Source organism: Pongo pygmaeus, chromosome 13 (genome assembly GCF_028885625.2).
Source record: "Pongo pygmaeus isolate AG05252 chromosome 13, NHGRI_mPonPyg2-v2.0_pri, whole genome shotgun sequence".
Lineage (NCBI taxonomy): Eukaryota > Metazoa > Chordata > Mammalia > Primates > Hominidae > Pongo > Pongo pygmaeus.
The window spans coordinates 124,245,055-124,263,811 of record NC_072386.2 but is presented as its reverse complement, the minus strand read 5'-3'; the positions used below and the strand labels follow the sequence as shown (position 1 = coordinate 124,263,811).

The following is an 18,757-nucleotide window of genomic DNA, read 5'->3' as shown; positions in this document are numbered from 1 at the left end:
CATGCCTGTAATCCCAGCACTTTGAGAGGCTGAGGCAGGGGGATCACATGAGGTCAGGAGTTCGAGACCAGCCTGGCCAACATGGTGAAACCCTGTCTCTACTAAAAATACAAAAATTAGCTGGACGTGGTGGTGGGCACCTGTAATCCCAGCTACTCAGAAGGCTGAGGCAGGAGAATCGCTTGAACCTGGGAGGTGGAGGTTGCAGTGAGCCGAGATCTTGCCGCTGCACTCCAGCCTGGGTGAAAGAGTGAGATTCCGTCTCAAAAAGAAAAAAAAGAGAGAGGAAAAAAAGAAGGGGATTGTCTCCACCAGTGTTTTCCAGATATCTGAGGAGCTTAGAAATAGGACAGCAGGAATATGTGTGGGGGATGCCCGGGAGGGTGGGGTTCAAGGGAAAACAAGGCGGGGATGGAGAAGCAGGCTTGAGGCAGAGGGGCCGGTGGGCCATGGCCGACCACTTTGGAGGTTCCCTGGGGACGGTGTTAGGCGGCCACAGTGGGAGCAGGGCCTGTCCTCACAGCAAAGTGGCCACGGCAGGCTCAGGAGTTTAAGGACGTGGCCCGAGCTGTCGAGGTGGGTCCCCTCTCTGGCACCCAGAGGCCTAGCAAATTGATGTGTAAAGTGTGGTTCACCTAGCTGATAGGGCTGGCCGGCCACAGCCTCAAGAGTGACCCACCAATACCACCTTCCCTGACATCCTATGGTTCTTCTCTGCTGCCAGCCCAGGACCCACAACATCCTAGGAGCCTCCTGGGCAGACCCAGCCAGAGTTCTCACACCCGACTGGGATAGGGCCACCAAGGGACCATGTGGCCAGCTGGGAGGTGGCTGGCAGGCCAGGAAGAGGACCAGGACTCAGAAGGCAGCCCCAGGGGAAGAGCAAGGGGGCCTTGGCAACCCCAAAGGCCATCCCTGTCCCCGAACGTCCTTCCTGGCCCAGGATAGAAGCCAGCTGTCCCTGAGGCCCCCCTGGGGCTGGACATATGGGAAGAGCCTCCCCCACCTTCCCTGGCTAGTCCCAGGTCCATGCACGACCACTGGCTGGCCAGGTCACTTCAGGCCACTTGTCCCTGACAGGCCGGGTTTCCTGGTCTGTTTCACAAGGTCAAGGTCCTTTTTTAGCCCCAGACATCTCACAGGCACACTCGAGAGACAACCGAGACAAAAGCAGAGGTGGGGGCTCCTGCCTCCCCTCTTCTCCCCAGCAGCCCTGAGGCCCCTTCTGGGCACCAGGACTCCTGGAGGCATCATCTGAAAGCTGGCGGACAGGAAGAACCCCAGCCCCCGGCAGCCCCTCGGGCTCTGCTCGCACACGGCCATGACCTCCAGAGATGCCCCATGTCAGGGACATCTGCTGGGGGCAGGAGGACGTCACCCAGCCAGTGAGCTCTTTCTCCCATGCCACCCACAGTGACCGGGGTGGGCAGCCACTGGTGTCACAGCTGGGTGAAGCAGGAAACCCAGGACCTTGGATCCTGACACTCAGAAGGGCCCCGTCTTAGAGGCTTAGCGTGGAGGCTCAGCGTAGGAAGCAGTAGCTCTTCCAGTAGCACAACAACAGCAGCCTCACACGTGAGTGCCTGGAGCCAGACCCCTTGGGTTCAAATCCTGACTCCGTCTCTCTCCAGCTGGGTGACTTTGGGCGAGGGCAGAAACTTCTCTGTGCCTCAGCTTCCTCACCTGTAAAGTGGGGGTGATAAGGCACTCCCCATGCTGGACTCTTGTGAGGCTGAAATGAGTCCATATGGGAGAAGGGCCTGGGATGGTGGTGGAGAAGGGAAGGGCTGCTCGTGCTTTGCTCTGAGCCCAAAGGGTAGCCCGGGGCCAGTGTCTACTCTGCTATCATCCTCCATCCTGACAATGCCACATCAGGTAACACTGCCACGCCCAGACAGAGAAGGAAGCTGAGGCCAAGGCTTGGACCCCGCCTGAGTCCAAGTGCACTTTCTCAGCCTGGCCAACTTTCTCAGATTGTCTCTTGAGTGTGCCTGTGAGATGTCTGGGGCTAGGATGGGGTGCTTGTCATTGGTCCAGGATGGGGTGCACCTGGGTCCCAGGAGAGCCCAGAGCAGCAGGACGTGCTCAGCCTGCCCACCAGGACCAGCAGCGGGACCCTCCCCGATGGCCTCCACTGCTGTTCCTGGAGCCCAGGGCCCTGCGAGCCCTGACTCAGCTTCTCCTTTCCCTGCAAGGGGCAAGAGAGCCAAGCCCAAGGATGTGGTACCCAAGAGGGGCAAGCTTCCATGTAGAGAGGCAAGCTGGGGCAAACAACAGGCTGGGACCAACAGGGATGCAGGGCCTGCAAAGAGGGCAGGAGCAGCCTTTGGTTTACTGAGAGGTGTGGGTCTGGGCTGGCCTGCTCTCCGTCCTCCCAGCACACACACAGGACTCCGATTCCCCTCTGGGAGTGCTCCCTGCCAACATCAACCCTGCTGTGGCTCAGCCCACGGGTGGAGAATGGACATCCCTGGGAGGTACCCCTATGCCCCCGATCACAGCCTGCCCTGAGGAGGGGACTGCAGCCCCCAGGGGTGACCAGCTGGTGCCGGACCACAGAACTTTATTTCTCCTCCTCCTCTTCCTCCTTCTTTCTCAGCCAGGAGCACTGGCGTTTTGTTAGGCCAACGCTGAAAGCTCGAGTTGGGGGAGCTCATGCCTGTGGCTAACAGACTGCTTAGGCCACTCCTGGTCTGAGACTGTAGGAGAAAGAGGCTCCTCTGTCTCCAGATCTGGAGCAGGGATAGGGACTGGAGCAGCCCCGGTGTGGCTGTGGCCTGGGGTCAGGCAGAGCCCTGCTGTCTGGGAGACAGCTCTGGGAGGAACCACAGCAAAGATGAAAGGCTTCCCAGCAAGCCAGCAAAAGACTCCTGCCCACAGGAGCTCCCTGACAGTATCCCCACTGGCTGCAACCCTGCCACAAGTCTCGTCCCCAAGAGCAGGCTGGGTCCCAGGAGCTGAATTCTCAGGTCCCCAGAAGAAACTGTGGGCTGGGGCTGCTGCTGACCCAGGTGTGGCTGTCCGCTCTCGGTCACACTCAGTGAGTGGCACTTGCCAGGCACCATCCCACAGCCCTGCAGAGAGGAGCAGGTAACAGATGTGCAGTTCGGGCAAGCCCAGGTTCGAGCCCCAACCCCTCTCCCAGTTCCTGGGTCTCCGTAAATGGAAGATGGGTCTCCCCACTTCAGAGGGTGAGGAGTCCCTGGTTCACAGAACAGACATTAGAGAGCCCTTCCCAGAGGCCGGGCTGGCAGCTGAGCTATTCACATCTGTGCATTCTTCAGCCCCTGCAGCAACCCTGGGAGGTAGCCCCGCCCCAAGCTCCATTCTGCAGACGAGGACACTGAGGCTCCCAGGGCCAAGGGCACGCAGAGGTCCCAGAGCTAGGATGGACCAAGCCCTCCACCTGGCTCACTTGGCAGGTGTTCAGAAGCTGGGGGTGGTGAGCTGCTCATCTTCAGCCTGCAGCTGAGAACAATATCAGATTGCTCATCGCAGCCCTGGCCGCAGAGGCACAGGCGGAGCCATGTCACGCTGCGCAGGGGAGGACCCTCGGTGGCAGTCCAGACAGGCATGGGGACCCCGAGGAACAGGCAGAAAGCAGCAAAGCCCTGCCCCTCCCAACAGTTGTAGGGGAGCTTCCATGGGCCCCATGGAGAGCCCAGGCACAAGGACTGCTGTGCTCTGGGGTGATCCAGTGCTGTAGGTCAGGTGTTCAAAATGTAGAGGACGCAAATGCAGCAGCCGGCCAGCCCTCCTGGGCCGGGCAGACAGACAGCTGTTGGGAGGCGGGAGCTGCCTGGCATTCCAGGCATTTCAGCGCCTCTATAAAGCAGGGGCGCTCCTGCGGCTGTGGGGGCAAGGGAAGGGGAGTGCGGGGCGGCCCCGCTCCCCAGCGTGGCCCAGGACCAGCCTGCTGGAGCCCACTGGGGCCTGCCATCTGCTGGGCAGAGGAGGGCTGCTGCCACTCCCTGGGCCTCAGTCTCCTCCTCTGTAAAATGGGGAGAACAGAGGCCTCCACCCTACCTCCCGGCTGCTGGAAGGGCCCAACGAGACAGGTATGAAGAGTCCTTGGTACATGGCCAGCGCTGACCAACCGTCCATCCGCAGACATGATTGGTTTTCAAGACACACTCAGTGCCGTGGGAGTTCTGAGCAGGGAGAGCCCACACCCCTCTGGGGGGTCAGGAGAAGCTGAGGCTACACAGGGAACCAGGGGAGGGTCTCCTGGCAGAAGGCCATGCAGAGGCCCAGAGTCTGGAGGGCATGTGGCTGTGGGGATCTGGTTTGGCTGAAGCCCAGAGCAGGTGGAGAGTGGGGTGGATGCCGGGGACTCCTCAATGGTGGGCTGGCAGGCAGGGACCATCGGAGGTTTCGGGGTGAGAAGGAACAGGGATGCCAGCTCACGTCTGTGCTGGCTCAGAGCCTGCCCAGTTTGAACAGCTCCCGGCCTGGCCCAGTCCTGCACCCCCGACCCTGTGTCTCCTGGGGCAGCGACACCCCCAAGAGCAGCCAGTCTGGCTTTTCCACTCTGCCTCCCCCTCTCCCAGCTCCCCAGGCCAATCGCTTCCCCTGCTCCAGGGAGAACCGAGGGTCATTTCAGTCCTGTTCAGAGCTGGACGCCTTCCCCAAAGCCAGCTGGTCTGCGTCCAGGCGGCCAGGGCTCGGACGGGAGCCACACACAGCCCGCCCCCCCTCCACCTCCGTTCTGCACTCCACTGCCTCCCTCAGAGGGCAGCTCACGTTCCAGCCTTTCTGCAGGGGCTCCTCGGGCTGCCCCAGGCCCAGCCACCTGTCTCCCCGCTTTGGGACGTCCCTCCAGGCCCCCATTCTCCTTAATCGCTGCAACACATGTGCGGCTCCGTTCCCTTCTCCACCTCCTCCCCCTTCGCTTTTTCCCTTCCCCAAGCTTACAGCCCTGGCCCTGGAGTTTACAGCTGCAAAAAAACACACACACACACTCATGCACAAAACCAACTGTGGAATGTTTTCCTGCTTTCGAGCGGGGTTTATGGCTCCAGAGAGCTCTCTCCTCCACTGCCTCTCATAGCACCTGACATTGAATTGTATTTCCTCACCACTCGTTTCCACTCTTACTGAAAGCTGGGCTAGGGGCTGGGGACAGGGGCCCAGTCTGAGTGGGAGCCGAGGGGCCGAGAGGTGAGGATCAAGGAGGATCAGGGCCCCTGCCGTGACAGGCTCACAGGGGATCGTGCGCCTCCCACCAGAGCCGCACACACAGCAGGCCTGGTTTTCCCATTTGGAGAGGGAACTGGGCTCCTCAGAGGCCAGACTGAAGTGTGCGGCAGCCCCGCCTCCTTGGACTTTCATTCATTCTTTTAACAAAGTCATTCATTCAGCCAGTGTGTGCTGAACACCACCATGTGCCAGGCTTGGGCGTCGGGGGTGGGGCAGGGAGCCAGCCGGCCAGAGCCCTGGGCCCTGCATCCTGCAGTCCAAGGGGGCCACAGACCAGACAACCCAACACCAACATCTCGGCCAAGGTGGCGGGTCAGGAACGACGTGGCATGTAGGGCACTGCGCAGAGCCCCTCAGCTTTCCTTGGGGGGCGGCGGGGGGCCGGTGCTGTTTGTCACAGAAGCCTTCCCCACAGACAGGCTGTCTAGGCTGCCGGCAGAGGGAGCGAGGCATTAACCAGAACAGGCGGGGCAGGAAGTGCCTCTCTGCAGGGGAGGTGGGAGGCTGAGAGGAGAGGAGGCAGCGTCTGAGGGTGTGCATGGGGGCTGGGGGAACGGGGTCTGGGCCATAGATGGCCTGGTGGTCTCTGTGAGCACTTGGACTTCACCCTTTGGGCTGTGGATGCCTCAGAAGAGTCTTAAGCAGGAGAATGAGACATATCAAGTCAGACGTTTCATTGCAAACAGCAGAAATGGGCTCCAGCCAACTTAAGAGAGATTTCTGGAAAGGTCTGTGGGAGCTCCCACATGGAGGGAAAGGTGGAAGAGCCAGGCCCCACAAGGCAGAACTGGCCCAGCAGCCTCTCTTGGAGGGGCCAGTGTTGAGACGGTCCTTGGTCTTGCTGTCCCCAGATTCTAATTTCCAGGAGAACAAAGGTGCAGGAATACTACACTGGACACCACCCAGCAGCAACCGAAGGGACTGTCCATCAGTAGGACAGGAAGAAATTGCACAGACATGACATTGTGAGCAAAAGAAGCCAGATCCAAAAGAGTCCATGGTCCATTTGTAGGAGTTCTAGGACAGGCAGTCAGGTACGGGGGCAGAAATCATAGCAGTGGCTGCCTCTGCAGGGGGCTCACTGGAAAGGGCTCAAGAGAACATCCTGGGTGGTGAGGATGGACACTGTGCTGGTTACAAAGGTGCATTTTCATCAGACTATACAGGTAAAATCTATGCTTTTTGTCCTATGTGAATTACATCACAATGAAAAAAGAGAATGGAAGTAAAAGCTGTTCTTTTGCTAACAACAAATCAATCAATCAATCCAGGGAAAGAGAGTCTGCCTGGGTAGGTCAGACCACACACACCCATCATTCCTTGGCCAGGGGATAGGGGGCACCCTGCCAGACAGCTCCCGCAAGACCTCTTACAACGAGGGAAGGTAATTTCCGGAAGGCCAGCCAAAGAACTGTTGTCAATAGATGAGGGAAGAAACACCGAGAGGGCAAGCACCGGCCTGGTGCTTGGAACACTAAAAGAGATGGCCCCAGGTTGTTTACTTACAATGTGAAACAGTGTAACCAAGTATAAAAGAATGTTAGTTTCATTAGTCTAGCACCAAGGAAACCCGTGTGGGGCAAGAGCTGGCAAGTGAGAAGTTTATGTGGGCTGGTAAGGTGGGAGATTTATCTACAAGGTCCTTTTAAGGATTAGAATTGGTGAAATCTTGGGTTCTCTCACCTCAGGCCACCCATGGACACGTGACTGAAGCAGCAGCATCCACCAGGCTTCTCATTCTAGGGGGAGGATCAGGATGGAAAATGTCTGGAAGGCAGGGATTGCCCTGTTGGGGACTTTTCCCCAGGGTTGTTGCCTCAGAGAAAAGAAATATGGTCTCCCTGAATCCTTGAATTAACTCCTCTGGCCTCAAAAAAAAAAAAAAAAAAGAAGGCCAGGCGCGGTGGCTCACGCCTGCAATCCCAACACTTTGGGAGGTCAAGGTGGGCGGATCACCTGAGGTCAGGAGTTTGAGACCAGCCTGGCCAACATGGTGAAACTCTGTCTCTACTAAAAATACAAAAATGAGCTGAGTGTGGTGGCAGGCACCTGTCATCCCACCTATTCCAGAGGCTAAGGCAGGAGAATCCCTTGAACCCGGAAGGTGGAGGTTGCAGTGAGCCGAGATCACACCACTGCACTCCAGCCTGGGTGACAGGCGAGACTCCATCTCAAAAAAAGAAAAGAAAAATCAGAGACAAGTGCTGGTCACATGGCATGTCAGCTGTTGGCCCACTCCGTGTGTTAGTCGACATGTGCATGCACATCCCCGCCTCCGTCCAGGGCATTTAAACCCTCTTGTGGGTGCTCCCCGCAGCTGCCATCAGAGCCCTGCCCAAAGAGAGCTGGCCTTCCCACTTCGTGCTCCTGTGCTGGGGACCCGGGACACCAGCACCCTCCCCGCCCCAGCCAGTGCTTTCCTCCCGGCCCATGGGGACCCTGGTGGCCAAGCTGCTCTTGCCCACCCTCAGCAGCCTGGCCTTTCTCCCCACTGTCAGCATCGCGGCCAAGAGGCGGTTCCACATGGAGGCCATGGTCTACCTCTTCACCCTGTTCTTCGTGGCGGTGAGTCTGGGGGCTGGGAGGAAGACCCGCACAGGCCCCGTCCTGGAGATAGAGGAGAGGCTCTCTGTCCACAGCTTTCCTGTATTGGGTGATGAGCAGAAGTGATTTGAAAATGAAACAGCAAGCCCAGATGGGGTCTGGAGACTAAAGAGAGAGGGACTAGGGGAGTCCCTTCCCCTCTCTGGACCTCCGTTTTCCCATCTGTGCCAGAAAGTTGCTCTGGGATCACTGCCTGTGTGAGACCAAGCCCGGGGTGGAGCAGGGCCACTGAGTTGAGGATAAACCCTTCCAGGGTGCCCCTTCTCTCAGCTGCTAATCAACGCCCCCACAGCTGCCCATGGGGCCACCTCCCCTCCCCACCTCTCTTCCAGCTCTACCCATAGGCCACGATGGAGCAGAGATGAATGGGGCAAGCCAGGCCTGGGAAGGGGTCTTCGGGGTTTAGGGAGTGTGAAGGGCTGGGTGAGTGAGTCTGATTCCAGAATCCTGGAGCTGCCTTGGTTCAGGAGGGCCTGCTGGTCTCTCCCTCTTCTGGGGCCTACTTCTCTCTCTGTGGGTCCGTCTTTCTCTTTCTATTTATATGTCTGGCTGGCTGACTGTCTCCGCTCGCCCTCTCTCTGGATCTCTCGTGCTGTCTGTTTCCTGGTACCTGTCATTGGGTGATTGTATCCGGCTTTCAGTGGAGCTCCTGGAACCCCATCTGTCCTTGTTTCTGAGATCGCTGTTTCTGGGACCCCTGTCTCCCCTGTCTTCTCTCTCTCTCTCTCTCTGGGTCTCTTTCACTCTGTGTTTCTCCTGTTGGTTTTCTGTGTCTAGTTTTCTCTGTTTCTCTTTTTTTCCTTTCTCTCTCTGTCTGGTTCTCTTTTGATTTCTGGAACTCGATCCCCATGGAATTCACTCTCTCTAAAGCTCTTGATCCCATCCTCACTGGTTTTAGTCCCCTGATTCTCCATGTGTCTCTCTGTCTTTAGCAATCCACCTTCTCCAGCTTGTCTCTCTCTCTCTCTCTCTCCCTCTCCATCTATCTCTCTCTCCCTCTCCATCTATCTCTCCATCTACCCATCCATCTACGTCTATTACCATCTCTCCATTCAGCCATCATTTATGTGTCTCGGTACCCCCTGCCTTCCTGCTTCTGGGTCTTTCTGACTCTCTCCGCTAACATGCCCTCACTGCTGGACTCCCACAAGTGGTGCCCCACCTCTTGCTCTCCCGAAGCCTTCCTTGCTTACCTTCCATCAGACCCCTCCTTCACTGACAGCCCAATCCCCAGCATGACACCTGCTGTGGGGAGGCAAGCGTCTCACTAGCCTCCTTCTTGGGGCAGTGCTGGGCCCAACCTGTGAAAACTCCACCTCCTCTCCCCAGACAGCCTCCTTCTCCAGCAGCAGGGCCTCTATGGGCAAGAATGCCAAGTGCATGTGAATGCACACAGGCAGTCCTGAGCAGGTGAGGCCCGTGAGCTCACACGTGTGTTTGCAAGCATGTATTCACATGTTATGCTTGTATCCTGAATTGGTCAAGTCCAATTTTGCCCGCAATGGCAGAAGCTGAGTGTGCGCGTGTGGGCTGGGAGCGAGGCATCCCCTCCAGTGTGTGCCACTCCCAAGGGTGACAGTGGCCTGGGATAGGCTGGGTCCTTTGTGGAACCAGATGCCCTGGAGCTTCTGACTCCACCTCAAGGGCCGGTACCCAGGGTGGGGGACTGGGCTAGGCGCTCTATGCACAGTGTCTGATTCAGCCTTTTCACCTTCCCCACAAGCCTAGGATCTTGATTCCCATTTGGCAGATGAAGAAACCAAATCCCAGAGAGGCAGAGTCACTTGTGCCACTGTGACCATCAAGCTCTCCAGAGCTCTGACTCACCCAAATGCCACTGCATTCGCTCCTCTGGGACTCAAGCCTGGGCTAGGTCTAGGAAGCCTCTTGGACAGATGAGAGACCGAGGCCCAGAGCAGAGCCAGGATTTCTCTGCAGGTCCCAGGGCTTTAGCGCAGGGAGAAAAGCTGAGGTCTTGTTCTCAAGGCTCCTATTAGACCTAGCCCAGCAAACCACAAGCACCCACCAGGCCATGCCTCCCTGCCTGGGCCTAGGCTGGCCCCACAGCTGCCTCTGCACTGGTCTCAGAGGCCCCACCCTGCCCCACCCAGAGTGGCAGGGGCAGCTGCCTCTCATGACAAATGTCCTCCGAACTCAAAGCCACACTCAGTCCCTCCCAAAGTTCTGCCACCCGCATGGCGTCCCTTCCCTTCCAATCAGGCCCCTCCCGTGACAATCTCCATCTCTGTGCTGGACATCTAGCTGTGGGTGCAAACCCCACGGAGACAGTGTGCTCGTCCCCACACAACAGAGGAGGCCCCCCGACAGCCACTCACCTGAGCTCCCACTGGGAGCATCTGCAAAGTCAGACTCCCGAGCCTGAGCTCTGACCCACCAGACCCTCAGCCGCACCCACCCCACCAGTGCCCCGGCTGGGCCAGGTCTGCCCCCTGCACTGCAGCATGGGAGGCAGTGGCCAGGTGCCAAGCACTGCTCTGTTTCACCTCTTTGGGCAGGCAGTGCTGCTCTGAAGTTCTCTTTCCCCACCTGTCGAACAGAGCTAAGTTCCCACCATCGGGAGGAGCCAAGGGCCTAGTGGCAGAGGCCCTGGCTCTCCTTTAGACTTCTCAGAGCCTGGCGTCCCCCTCCCTGAACACACGCAGCAAGCACTCTATGCTGGGAGCCGTCCATGCAGCTGGGACCAGACAGAGCCATTCCTGCTCCTGACAGGGCAAGGGCACAGGCCTTATCAGAATCTCACAGTGAATGCCTTGATCATACATGACGATCTGTGCTACATCGAGGCCCACAGACAGCAGGTGATGGGGCTGGGGTGGGGGATGGGAGGAAGCCAGGAGAACAGGAGAACAGCCTAGGGCCGGAGTCCTCCTTGCTCCTCTCTGCCACAGAGGTGTAAGCACCTTGATCAGGCCCCTCCTGAAGCTTCCTTGTCCCAAGGTAAACAGTCATGTCCACCACTGGTCACCCTCCTCTAGCCGCATCTTTGCCAGTCTCACTTCAAGAAAGGTGCACCACACAGAGCTTGGCATAGTCTTCTGGATGAGCCTGACAAGAACAGAGAGAAGCAGGACCGCCTCCTCCCTCATTTTAGATGCTGAATCTCTATTAATGCCTCCTAGGTACACCTTCACTTTAGGCCGTGTACAGTTGCCATCGGTAGAAGCACTCCACTTTGACCTCGACTCGCCTGCCCCCCAGATCACCCAGGGCCCCCGCTCCCTCTGTGCTGTCCCTGTCGCCTCCAGACACGGGCTGCTTTCCAGCACGCCTGCTCCTCCCGCTGAGCTGGGCTGACCAAGAGTCCACCGTGCTGGTTCCCAAACTTGTTTGTGCCAGTTGAACCTGTCAAAATAATTATGTCATGTAATTAAATATTACCTAAAATGATGAAATGCGAATGCAAAAGGAGAGAGAGTTGTTTTCCGTAGAAAGTAGTTGACTGCTTTGAAAACACTCCCTATAAGCCTTTGGCCTTAAAAATTGCCATGAAAGTGGGTGTTGGGGAGGCGACTACGAGAGTATAGGGCAGAGATGGATGAGCGTAGGGGCTGTGTTCAGCTTCTGCAAGGGGGTCTCAGAGATCTTCATCCACGTTAAGGCAACAGAAACCAGGAGCTGCAGCCCGGCTCTCAGTGTGGGCCCTGCCAGCCGCAGCAGTGCCACGGGGAATGTGTTCAAAATGCACGTTTTCTACCCAACCCAGCCCTCCCTAATCAGCAACCCTCAGGCAGGGCTCAGCAACCTGTGTCTAAACAAGGCCCCAGGCGTTCTGATGCCCACTCAAGCCTGAGAACGCTGCTGCAGTGTAGACCAGTCATCAGAGGGGTAATTTGTGCAAGAGAAGGCCCCAAGAGCCCCCAAAGAGCAAAGGAGCCCCCAGAGAGGCTCTGGCCTCACATCCAAAGATTGGCGAGTGAACACGCAGCTGTGTGCTTCAAGGAAGCACAGATGCTGAAGGTCTAGGGAGAGCCGTGTAGGTTCCCCACTGGAGACCGCCCCACCTAAGCGGGCTTCACCTGAGTAACCACTCAGTCTCCGCCCAGTCCTGCCAGTGCAGATGAGCGAATTCTGCTGAGGGGACACTGAGTGAACCCTTGGCACACCCCAGCCCCTAAACACCTCGCTGGCATGTGCCACTTAATCCCCACAGGACCCTCTGCGGGAGTGCTCGGTGGTACCCCCATTTTTCAGATGGGGAGACTGAGGCACGCAGTCATTAAGTGACTCGCCAAAGTGACTTCTCGCAGACAGCAAGTGACTTGGCACTCTGGGGGCCGTGGCTCGGGGACCAGCCCTGGCCTCTTTGTGCCGTGACCACCTGTGGGTTTTCTGGCAGCTCCACCATGCCTGCAATGGACCCGGCTTGTCTGTGCTGTGCTTCATGCGTCATGACATCCTGGAGTATTTCAGTGTCTACGGGACAGCCCTGAGCATGTGGGTCTCGCTGATGGGTGAGTGGTCAACCCCTGCAGACAAGCCTTGCGGACAAGGACCGGCTCCCCAGTGTCCACACGCCCACCCTCAAACCAGTCCCGCTGCAGCCCTCCATCCCCACTCACTCCCAGCCCCAGGAATCTCTTTCCTTGTCTGGGTTTCAGGGTTGTGCTTAATCTATGAAAAAGAATATGCACCTCTTAAATGCCCTGATGCCGATTTTTGATATCCTTTTAAAATGACTCATTTAGTAAAAGCTTGTTGTGACACATTTCAACAGCAGAGGCATACAAAGGAAAAAGTGAAAGTGCTCCCTCCCGTCACCCCTTCCCTGGGAGGACCGCTGTTCACTGCTCAGGGGGTTGGCTTCCCAGACCGTCATACAAACATCCACACACACGGGTGATATCCAGCCTGGAAGACAGGGCTGTTCATAAGCCCCCTGTCCCACCATGTTTTTTTCCACGTAACTGTTGTCTGTGGCAAGGTCCCCATGACCTGAAGGCTCCTTGCCATCTAACCAGGCCTGTGAGGGGCTTCGTTTCTTCTCTTGAATCTTAGTGTCTTTGTCCTGTGATCCTATGGGATAGATTTGATCCTATTCACTTTGCATAGTGATTATTGATTTTTAGCCACAGGGTGTCACTCTGTCACTCAGGCCAGAGTGCAGTGGCACAAACACGGCTCACTGCAGCCTCGAACTCACAGCCTCAAGCCATCCTCCCACCTCAGCCTCCCAAGTAGCTGTGATAACAGGCATGCACCACGACACCCACCGAATTTTTTGGGGAGATAGGGGTCCCGCTATGTTGCCCAGGCTAGTCTTGAACTCCTGGTCTCAGACGATCCTCCTGCCTTGGCCTCCCAAAGCACTGGGATTGCAGACCTGAGCCACCACAACCAGCTGTGGTCTGTTTATTAAAACGAGGTGCTGGGAGCACAATCCAAGCTGCTGTGTCATGGGGAAGCAGCAGGCTGCCTGTCCTCTCAAACTGGCTGGAATTCAGACCCCTCCATGACCAGGCTGGGCCTCAGGGTCTCACTGGCTGAGGGGACGCCGAGAGAGGGCACCTACAGGATGCCTCCTGGGGGCTGGGGGGTGGGGGGTAGCCAGGAGGAGCTAGAGAGACCACTCACCTCCCCCAGTGTCTCCCTGGCCCCTCCAGCACTGGCCGACTTCGACGAGCCCAAGAGGTCAACATTTGTGATGTTCGGCGTCCTGACCATTGCTGTGCGGATCTACCACGACCGCTGGGGCTACGGGGTGTACTCAGGCCCCATTGGCACAGCCATCCTCATCATTGCGGCAAAGTGGGTGCGTACTGCGCGAGCCTCGATGAACGGGGACCCAGGAGGCCCGTCACCTCTCCCCTGTCCGACTCCTCCTGCCTCGGATCTTCATTTACCTCCTGCCCTCATAGGCAAATGGGTGGATGCAGGAATTCAGCGAAAACACGTAGAAAATGGCCATGAGGTGCTCCGGCTGTGCAGACTGTGTGTGACGCTTGTCTGTACTCACCAGCTCCAGACTGAGCCCAAGTTACCCAATCTCTCACCTCCACGCCCGTACCTGTAAAGCAGGTGTTGTCATTACAGCCCCCTGCCTGTCTCACGGGGTGGTTCAAAGACTCACTGAGATCAGGCAGCTAAAGTCCTGGCATGGAGCCTGGCTTCCAATGTGCTCCACACATAAGAGTTATTTATTATCACTCTCATCATCACTCTTACTACCAGCTGCTTTAGAGATGCAACATCAACTTGGAAAATGGCCTGGGGTAATCTGGGAAGACTTCCTGGAGGGAGTGAGCCTCGAGCTTGGCTCTAGCCAGGAGGGAGAGTTTGGTATGAGAGTGAGGCAGCCTGGGCCAGACCTTCTAGCACAGACAACCCCTGGCAGAGCAGCGAGGCTCTGGCACCCATGAGGCCCTCACGTGGTCTTCAGTGCTCCCTGCTCTCTCCATCCTACCGAGACCCTCCTTGCTCAGGGACCAAACCCCACTCAAACTCGCCCAAGCTAAAGAGGGATCTTAGGGCAGAATAGACCCGGGGCATCTCCTGGGACCCCAGAGCAGGAGGGAGCTTACCCTTGCAAGGGTCTCCCAGACCTGGGGGGCCAGCAGGCTTCAGCCTGAGCCTGCCCTCCAGGCCTGCAGCAGCCCAGGCACCACCTGAACATCCCTCTGCTGCATTTCACCTCTTTGGAGTGGACCTGAAGTCTCAGGGTCCCAGCTTAAAGTGCCAGGAGAGGACCTGGCCTGGTCCAGCGCAGCCACACTGCCAGCCCCCGGCCAGGGCCACAGGGCACCCAGCAAGACAGAGGGCAGCTCTCAGTGCAGGAGGGCCCACAGCTGTGGGGAGAGCAATCGAGTTCTGGTGGGCAGCTTGCAAAGCCCATCCCAATCCTCCCTACAGCCAAGGAGCACAGGACTGATTTGCCATTTGGCCTATGAAGGAACCAAGGCATGGAGGCCTCAGCAACTTAACAGGACGTCATGGCAGGGCAGTGGCGGAGCCAGGACTTGACTTTTTTTTTTTTTTTTGAGACGGAGTTTCACTCTTGTCACCCAGGCTGGAGCGCAATGGTGCCATCTCGGCTCACTGCAACCTCCGCCTCCCAGGTTCAAGTGATTCTCCTGTCTCAGCTTCCCGAGTAGCTGGGATTACAGGCACCCGCCACCACGCCCAGGTAATCTTTATATTTTTAGTAGAGATGGGGTTTCACCACATTGGCCCGGCTGGGCCTGAACTCCTGACCTCAGGTAATCTGCCTGCCTCGGTCTCCCAAAGTGCTGGAATTACAGGCTTGAGCCACCACGCCTGGCTGGACTTGACTTTTTGAGCAGGAGACAGAGGACCTGCTTTCTGCCTGCAACTTGAGGAAGGAGCGCTAACCCTGGGCTGACCCAGGAGGCCCCTGGGAGTCGCCTGGTGGGGAGAGAGGGAGCGCTGGGCATGAGTGGCCTGGACCAAGGTGGGTGGTGGGAAGGACCGTGCTGGGGCCCTGGGTCCTGGCCACCCGCCTCTCACCTCCTTCTGCCCCTGAATGTTGCTCCTCCTGCTGGTCTTGGCCAGGTCTGAACTGGGCTGAACTGTAATTGGCCAGAAGAGAATTCACTGGTGTGTTTCCCACCAAGAGCCACGAGACTGCCAAGGCCCTCAGGCTGCAGATCCGGCCACAGGAGCCCAAGATGGGCCACCCGCCTCCCTGCATCTGGGGCTCAAATTGTTGTTTTCTAGACCATTTAGTGTGGAGTTTATTTTGGATTTTCAAGGGCAATTGTTTCCTGGAATGAGGGTGGATTTTTCTCCCTGAGCCTCGTCCCCTCTTGGGAGGGGTTGGGCAATGGCAGCCCGGGAGGAAGAAGGAGGGAGGGTTGGGTGATGGCGCCCTTTCAATAGTGCCAGGCCCACTGTGTGACCTGGGGCAGGCACCTCTCTTCTCCCTGGTGTTACCACTGCAGGGCGGGCCAGAGGTGGGCTGGCAGCCTTGATCACCGCACCTAGGGTCACATGGTCCAGCTGTCTTCAGGCCACTGCACGACTGCAGGTGCTCAATTCCTTGTTGGCAATGGAATTCCAGAAAACGGAAAGCCGGGCATCAATTCATAATTCACTGGGTGGCAAAACCTGACCTGACCCAGCATAAGGCTCTTTGTGCTCTTTGCGTAGGCCACTCAGCAATGGGTGCAGTTAGGGGGTGCTGCCCCCACCCCCAGGGGCTTGTGCCACATGCTGTGTGTCTAACAGTTTATCCCACTGAAATCTAAAGCCTCCTGAGTGTACCCCCATGGGCCTGGCCCCACTCCGAGGCCGCCATCACCCAACCCTCCCTCCTTCCTCCCCCACAAGGCTGTCATTCCCCAGCCCCTCCCAAGAGGGGACCAGGCTCCGGGAGAAAAATCCACCCTCATTCCAGGAAACAACTGCCCTTGAAAATCCCAAATAGACTCCACGTGAAGTGGCCTAGAAAACACAAGACCGGCCCCAGGGATGTGGCCCCACACTTCCCGCATCTTCCTCGGAATGCAAACCTCTCTGTAAGCGGAAACGCCCACGTGAGCTTCCTAAGCACTGGGACCTGAGAAGCAGTGCTGGCCAAGTTTGTCTAATGAAGAGTGAGATAGATCCTTTAACTAGGAAAGCAAACGATGTTTGTCCATGGCTCAGGGATCACAGCAAGTGCCACCCCCATGGGCCACACTGGGCTGGCAGGTCCCAAGTACTCCAGTACTTTCCTTGGTTAGCAATCATGGAGTCTAGTCCCCCCAGGGCTCCCCTCCAGCTGGGAGGAGACATGCAAGGGTGGTGTTGTCACATCTCAAAGAGGCGGGAGGGCAGCGGGGTCTTCGTGGCGCACATGGCCGAGAGGCTCCGGGTCTCTGCTGGGTCGCACCGTGAAGGGCCCTGTCCAGCAGAAGCCATCTGAGGCTGGGTGCGGCAGGAGGCTCCTGAGCCTCCTCTCCTGCCGAGAGAGGGCTGGGGTGAGCCTGTGCAGGGCCAGCTCTCGGGCTGGTTTGGGGAGGGGCGTTCCCCAGTGCTGTGACCTAAAAGCTTTGCTGTGGCCTCCTGTCTCACAGCTACAGAAGATGAAGGAGAAGAAAGGCCTGTACCCAGACAAGAGCGTCTACACCCAGCAGATAGGCCCCGGCCTCTGCTTCGGGGCACTGGCCCTGATGCTACGCTTCTTCTTCGAGGTACCAAGCCCAGCGGGGAGGTGTCCTGTGCCCCAGAGCCCACTCGGCATGGCTCTGCTCAGCTGGGATACCAGGGCTGTGCCCACGTTGGGGGGACTCTGACAGCCCTAGGCCAAAGTCAGGTATTAGTCCCTGCTCACTAGCCCCTCCCAGGGCTATGTCGGGGGCAATGCCGTCCCCGGCACCACCAGCACCATGGCCTGTGTGGGCCTGGAGGTCACAGAGAGACCAAAGCTGGCCGCCTACAGACAGCTGGCATCTCAGACAGCAGCACAGCCTGGGAGACGCCTGGGGCAGATGCCTGACACCTGGAGGAGGGAGGGAGGGGAGGAGACAAGGAAGGAAGAAGGGAGAAAGTGGAGGAGGGAGGGAGGAACAGGGGAAGAGGGATAAGGAGAGAAAAGAGGGGGAGATGGAGGGAGGGAGGGTAGGAGGGAGAGAAGGATGGAGGAAGAGAAGGACAGCAGAGAGAAGGGATGGGGAAGAAGGAAGGAGTGCAGCCTGGAGGATGGCACAGGCCCTCACTGCTCTGGGGTTAGGTGGAGAGAAAGGCCACCGTGAGCGCGACCGTGGGGGAGGCTTCCTGCAGGTGTCCCAGTGCCCTGGCAGAGGCGGGGGCCTCGAGGGGCTCTGCTGGGTCTTGGAGAGGGAGGAGCCTCGGGGAGGGGGCTGAGGCCCCGGACTGACCGCTTGCCCCCCGCAGGACTGGGACTACACTTATGTCCACAGCTTCTACCACTGTACCCTGGCTATGTCCTTTGTTCTGCTGCTGCCCAAGGTCAACAAGAAGGCTGGAGCCCCGGGGGCCCCGGCCAAGCTGGACTGCTCCACCCTGTGCTGTGCTTGTGTCTGATGCTGCGCCCAGCCCGGCTCTGAGCCCCTGCCCTCCCCAGCTCACACTTGGCCAGAGTCCCAGACAGTTTCTCCTCCTGCAGCTCCTGCTGTCCTTCCCTGCCCTGGGGCAATGCAGGAGAAATATCTCTTCCATACCCTGAGAAGTCCCCGGGGGTCTGTGAAGCGCCCACCACGCTGCACTAAATGCTTCTTAAGAACCTGCTTATTCCCTTGTGACAGGGTACACAGGACCAAGCTGGAAAGATAAGAATGTTCTCCTCCCAGGCCTTGTCACGACCCATTGGCGTGTCTGGTGGAGCCCTAGGTCTGGCGTCTGCCCACCCCACTGCTGGCCAGCAGCCCAGGAGTCCCAGCCGGGTGCCAGCCATGACGGGGGGGCTTCTATGTCTTCAGTTTTCTCCTGGAAACTGCTATCACCATCTCTGTCCTATGTCCTCAGGCTCCGAATGACCCCATTTAGGAAGCTGGGGCCAGCAGGGCCAGCTGGATCCCTGGCCCAGGCCACTCCGGCCCCACCCCTCCCACTGGGTCCCTGAATCAAGCCATTTTCATAATTATAACCAATAAGAAGTGCCTCCATGTATCAACCTCACTGCGTCCCAGACACTTATATACGTCCTAATCCTTAAAACAAGACTCAACCAAGCGTCATCCCTCCCACCCCAGCCACTTGTTCAGGGCCCGGAGCGGGGGCTGCCCCTCTAGAGTGGTTGGTGTGGGAGGTGTGAGCTCTGCCTCTGGGCTTTTAGCCCTGCACGCCGTCCCCAGCGTGGAAAGGTGATGGGTTTGGGTGCAGTGCCCGTGAGCAGAGGCTGCAGGGCCCAAATGCTGGGCTCCCTCGGCCGGGCCTCCCTGCTGCGCGATGGGCGGTGCTGTCTGTGAAGGACTGCGGGGGTGGCGGCAGCAGGTCCCAGACATCACCTCACAACCTGCGTCCCCCGGCACCCAGC

The 18,757-nt window shown here is 58.1% G+C and overlaps 1 protein-coding gene across 3 annotated transcripts; it reads left to right on the top strand.

Annotated features, from left to right (window-relative positions):
• The first annotated feature begins 3,869 nt into the window (after positions 1-3,869).
• On the top strand, positions 3,870-18,392 carry MYMK (myomaker, myoblast fusion factor). Of its 3 annotated transcripts, none has more exons than XM_063649994.1 (5): positions 3,870-4,058; positions 12,161-12,275; positions 13,425-13,573; positions 16,836-16,952; positions 18,027-18,362. In XM_063649994.1, the coding sequence occupies exons 1-5, from the start codon at positions 3,999-4,001 to the stop codon at positions 18,255-18,257; spliced, it is 672 nt and encodes a 223-aa protein (XP_063506064.1). In that variant the 5' UTR covers positions 3,870-3,998; the 3' UTR covers positions 18,258-18,362. The 3 variants fall into 3 exon arrangements, with proteins under 3 accessions (XP_063506064.1, XP_054357765.1, XP_054357764.1); XM_054501790.2 differs by lacking the exon at positions 3,870-4,058 and adding an exon at positions 5,167-7,764 and having other exon boundaries at positions 17,656-18,392; XM_054501789.2 differs by lacking the exon at positions 3,870-4,058 and adding an exon at positions 5,167-7,764.
• The last annotated feature ends 365 nt before the right edge of the window (positions 18,393-18,757 follow it).

Excerpts from the sequence above, each read along its gene's own strand:
- MYMK (XM_054501789.2), top strand. The coding sequence starts at position 7,630 with ATGGGGACCCTGGTGGCCAAGCTGCTCTTGCCCACCCTCAGCAGCCTG. Across the intron at positions 7,765-12,160 it reads TCACCCTGTTCTTCGTGGCG|CTCCACCATGCCTGCAATGG; the intron begins GTGAGTCTGGGG and ends GTTTTCTGGCAG. Across the intron at positions 12,276-13,424 it reads CATGTGGGTCTCGCTGATGG|CACTGGCCGACTTCGACGAG; the intron begins GTGAGTGGTCAA and ends TGGCCCCTCCAG.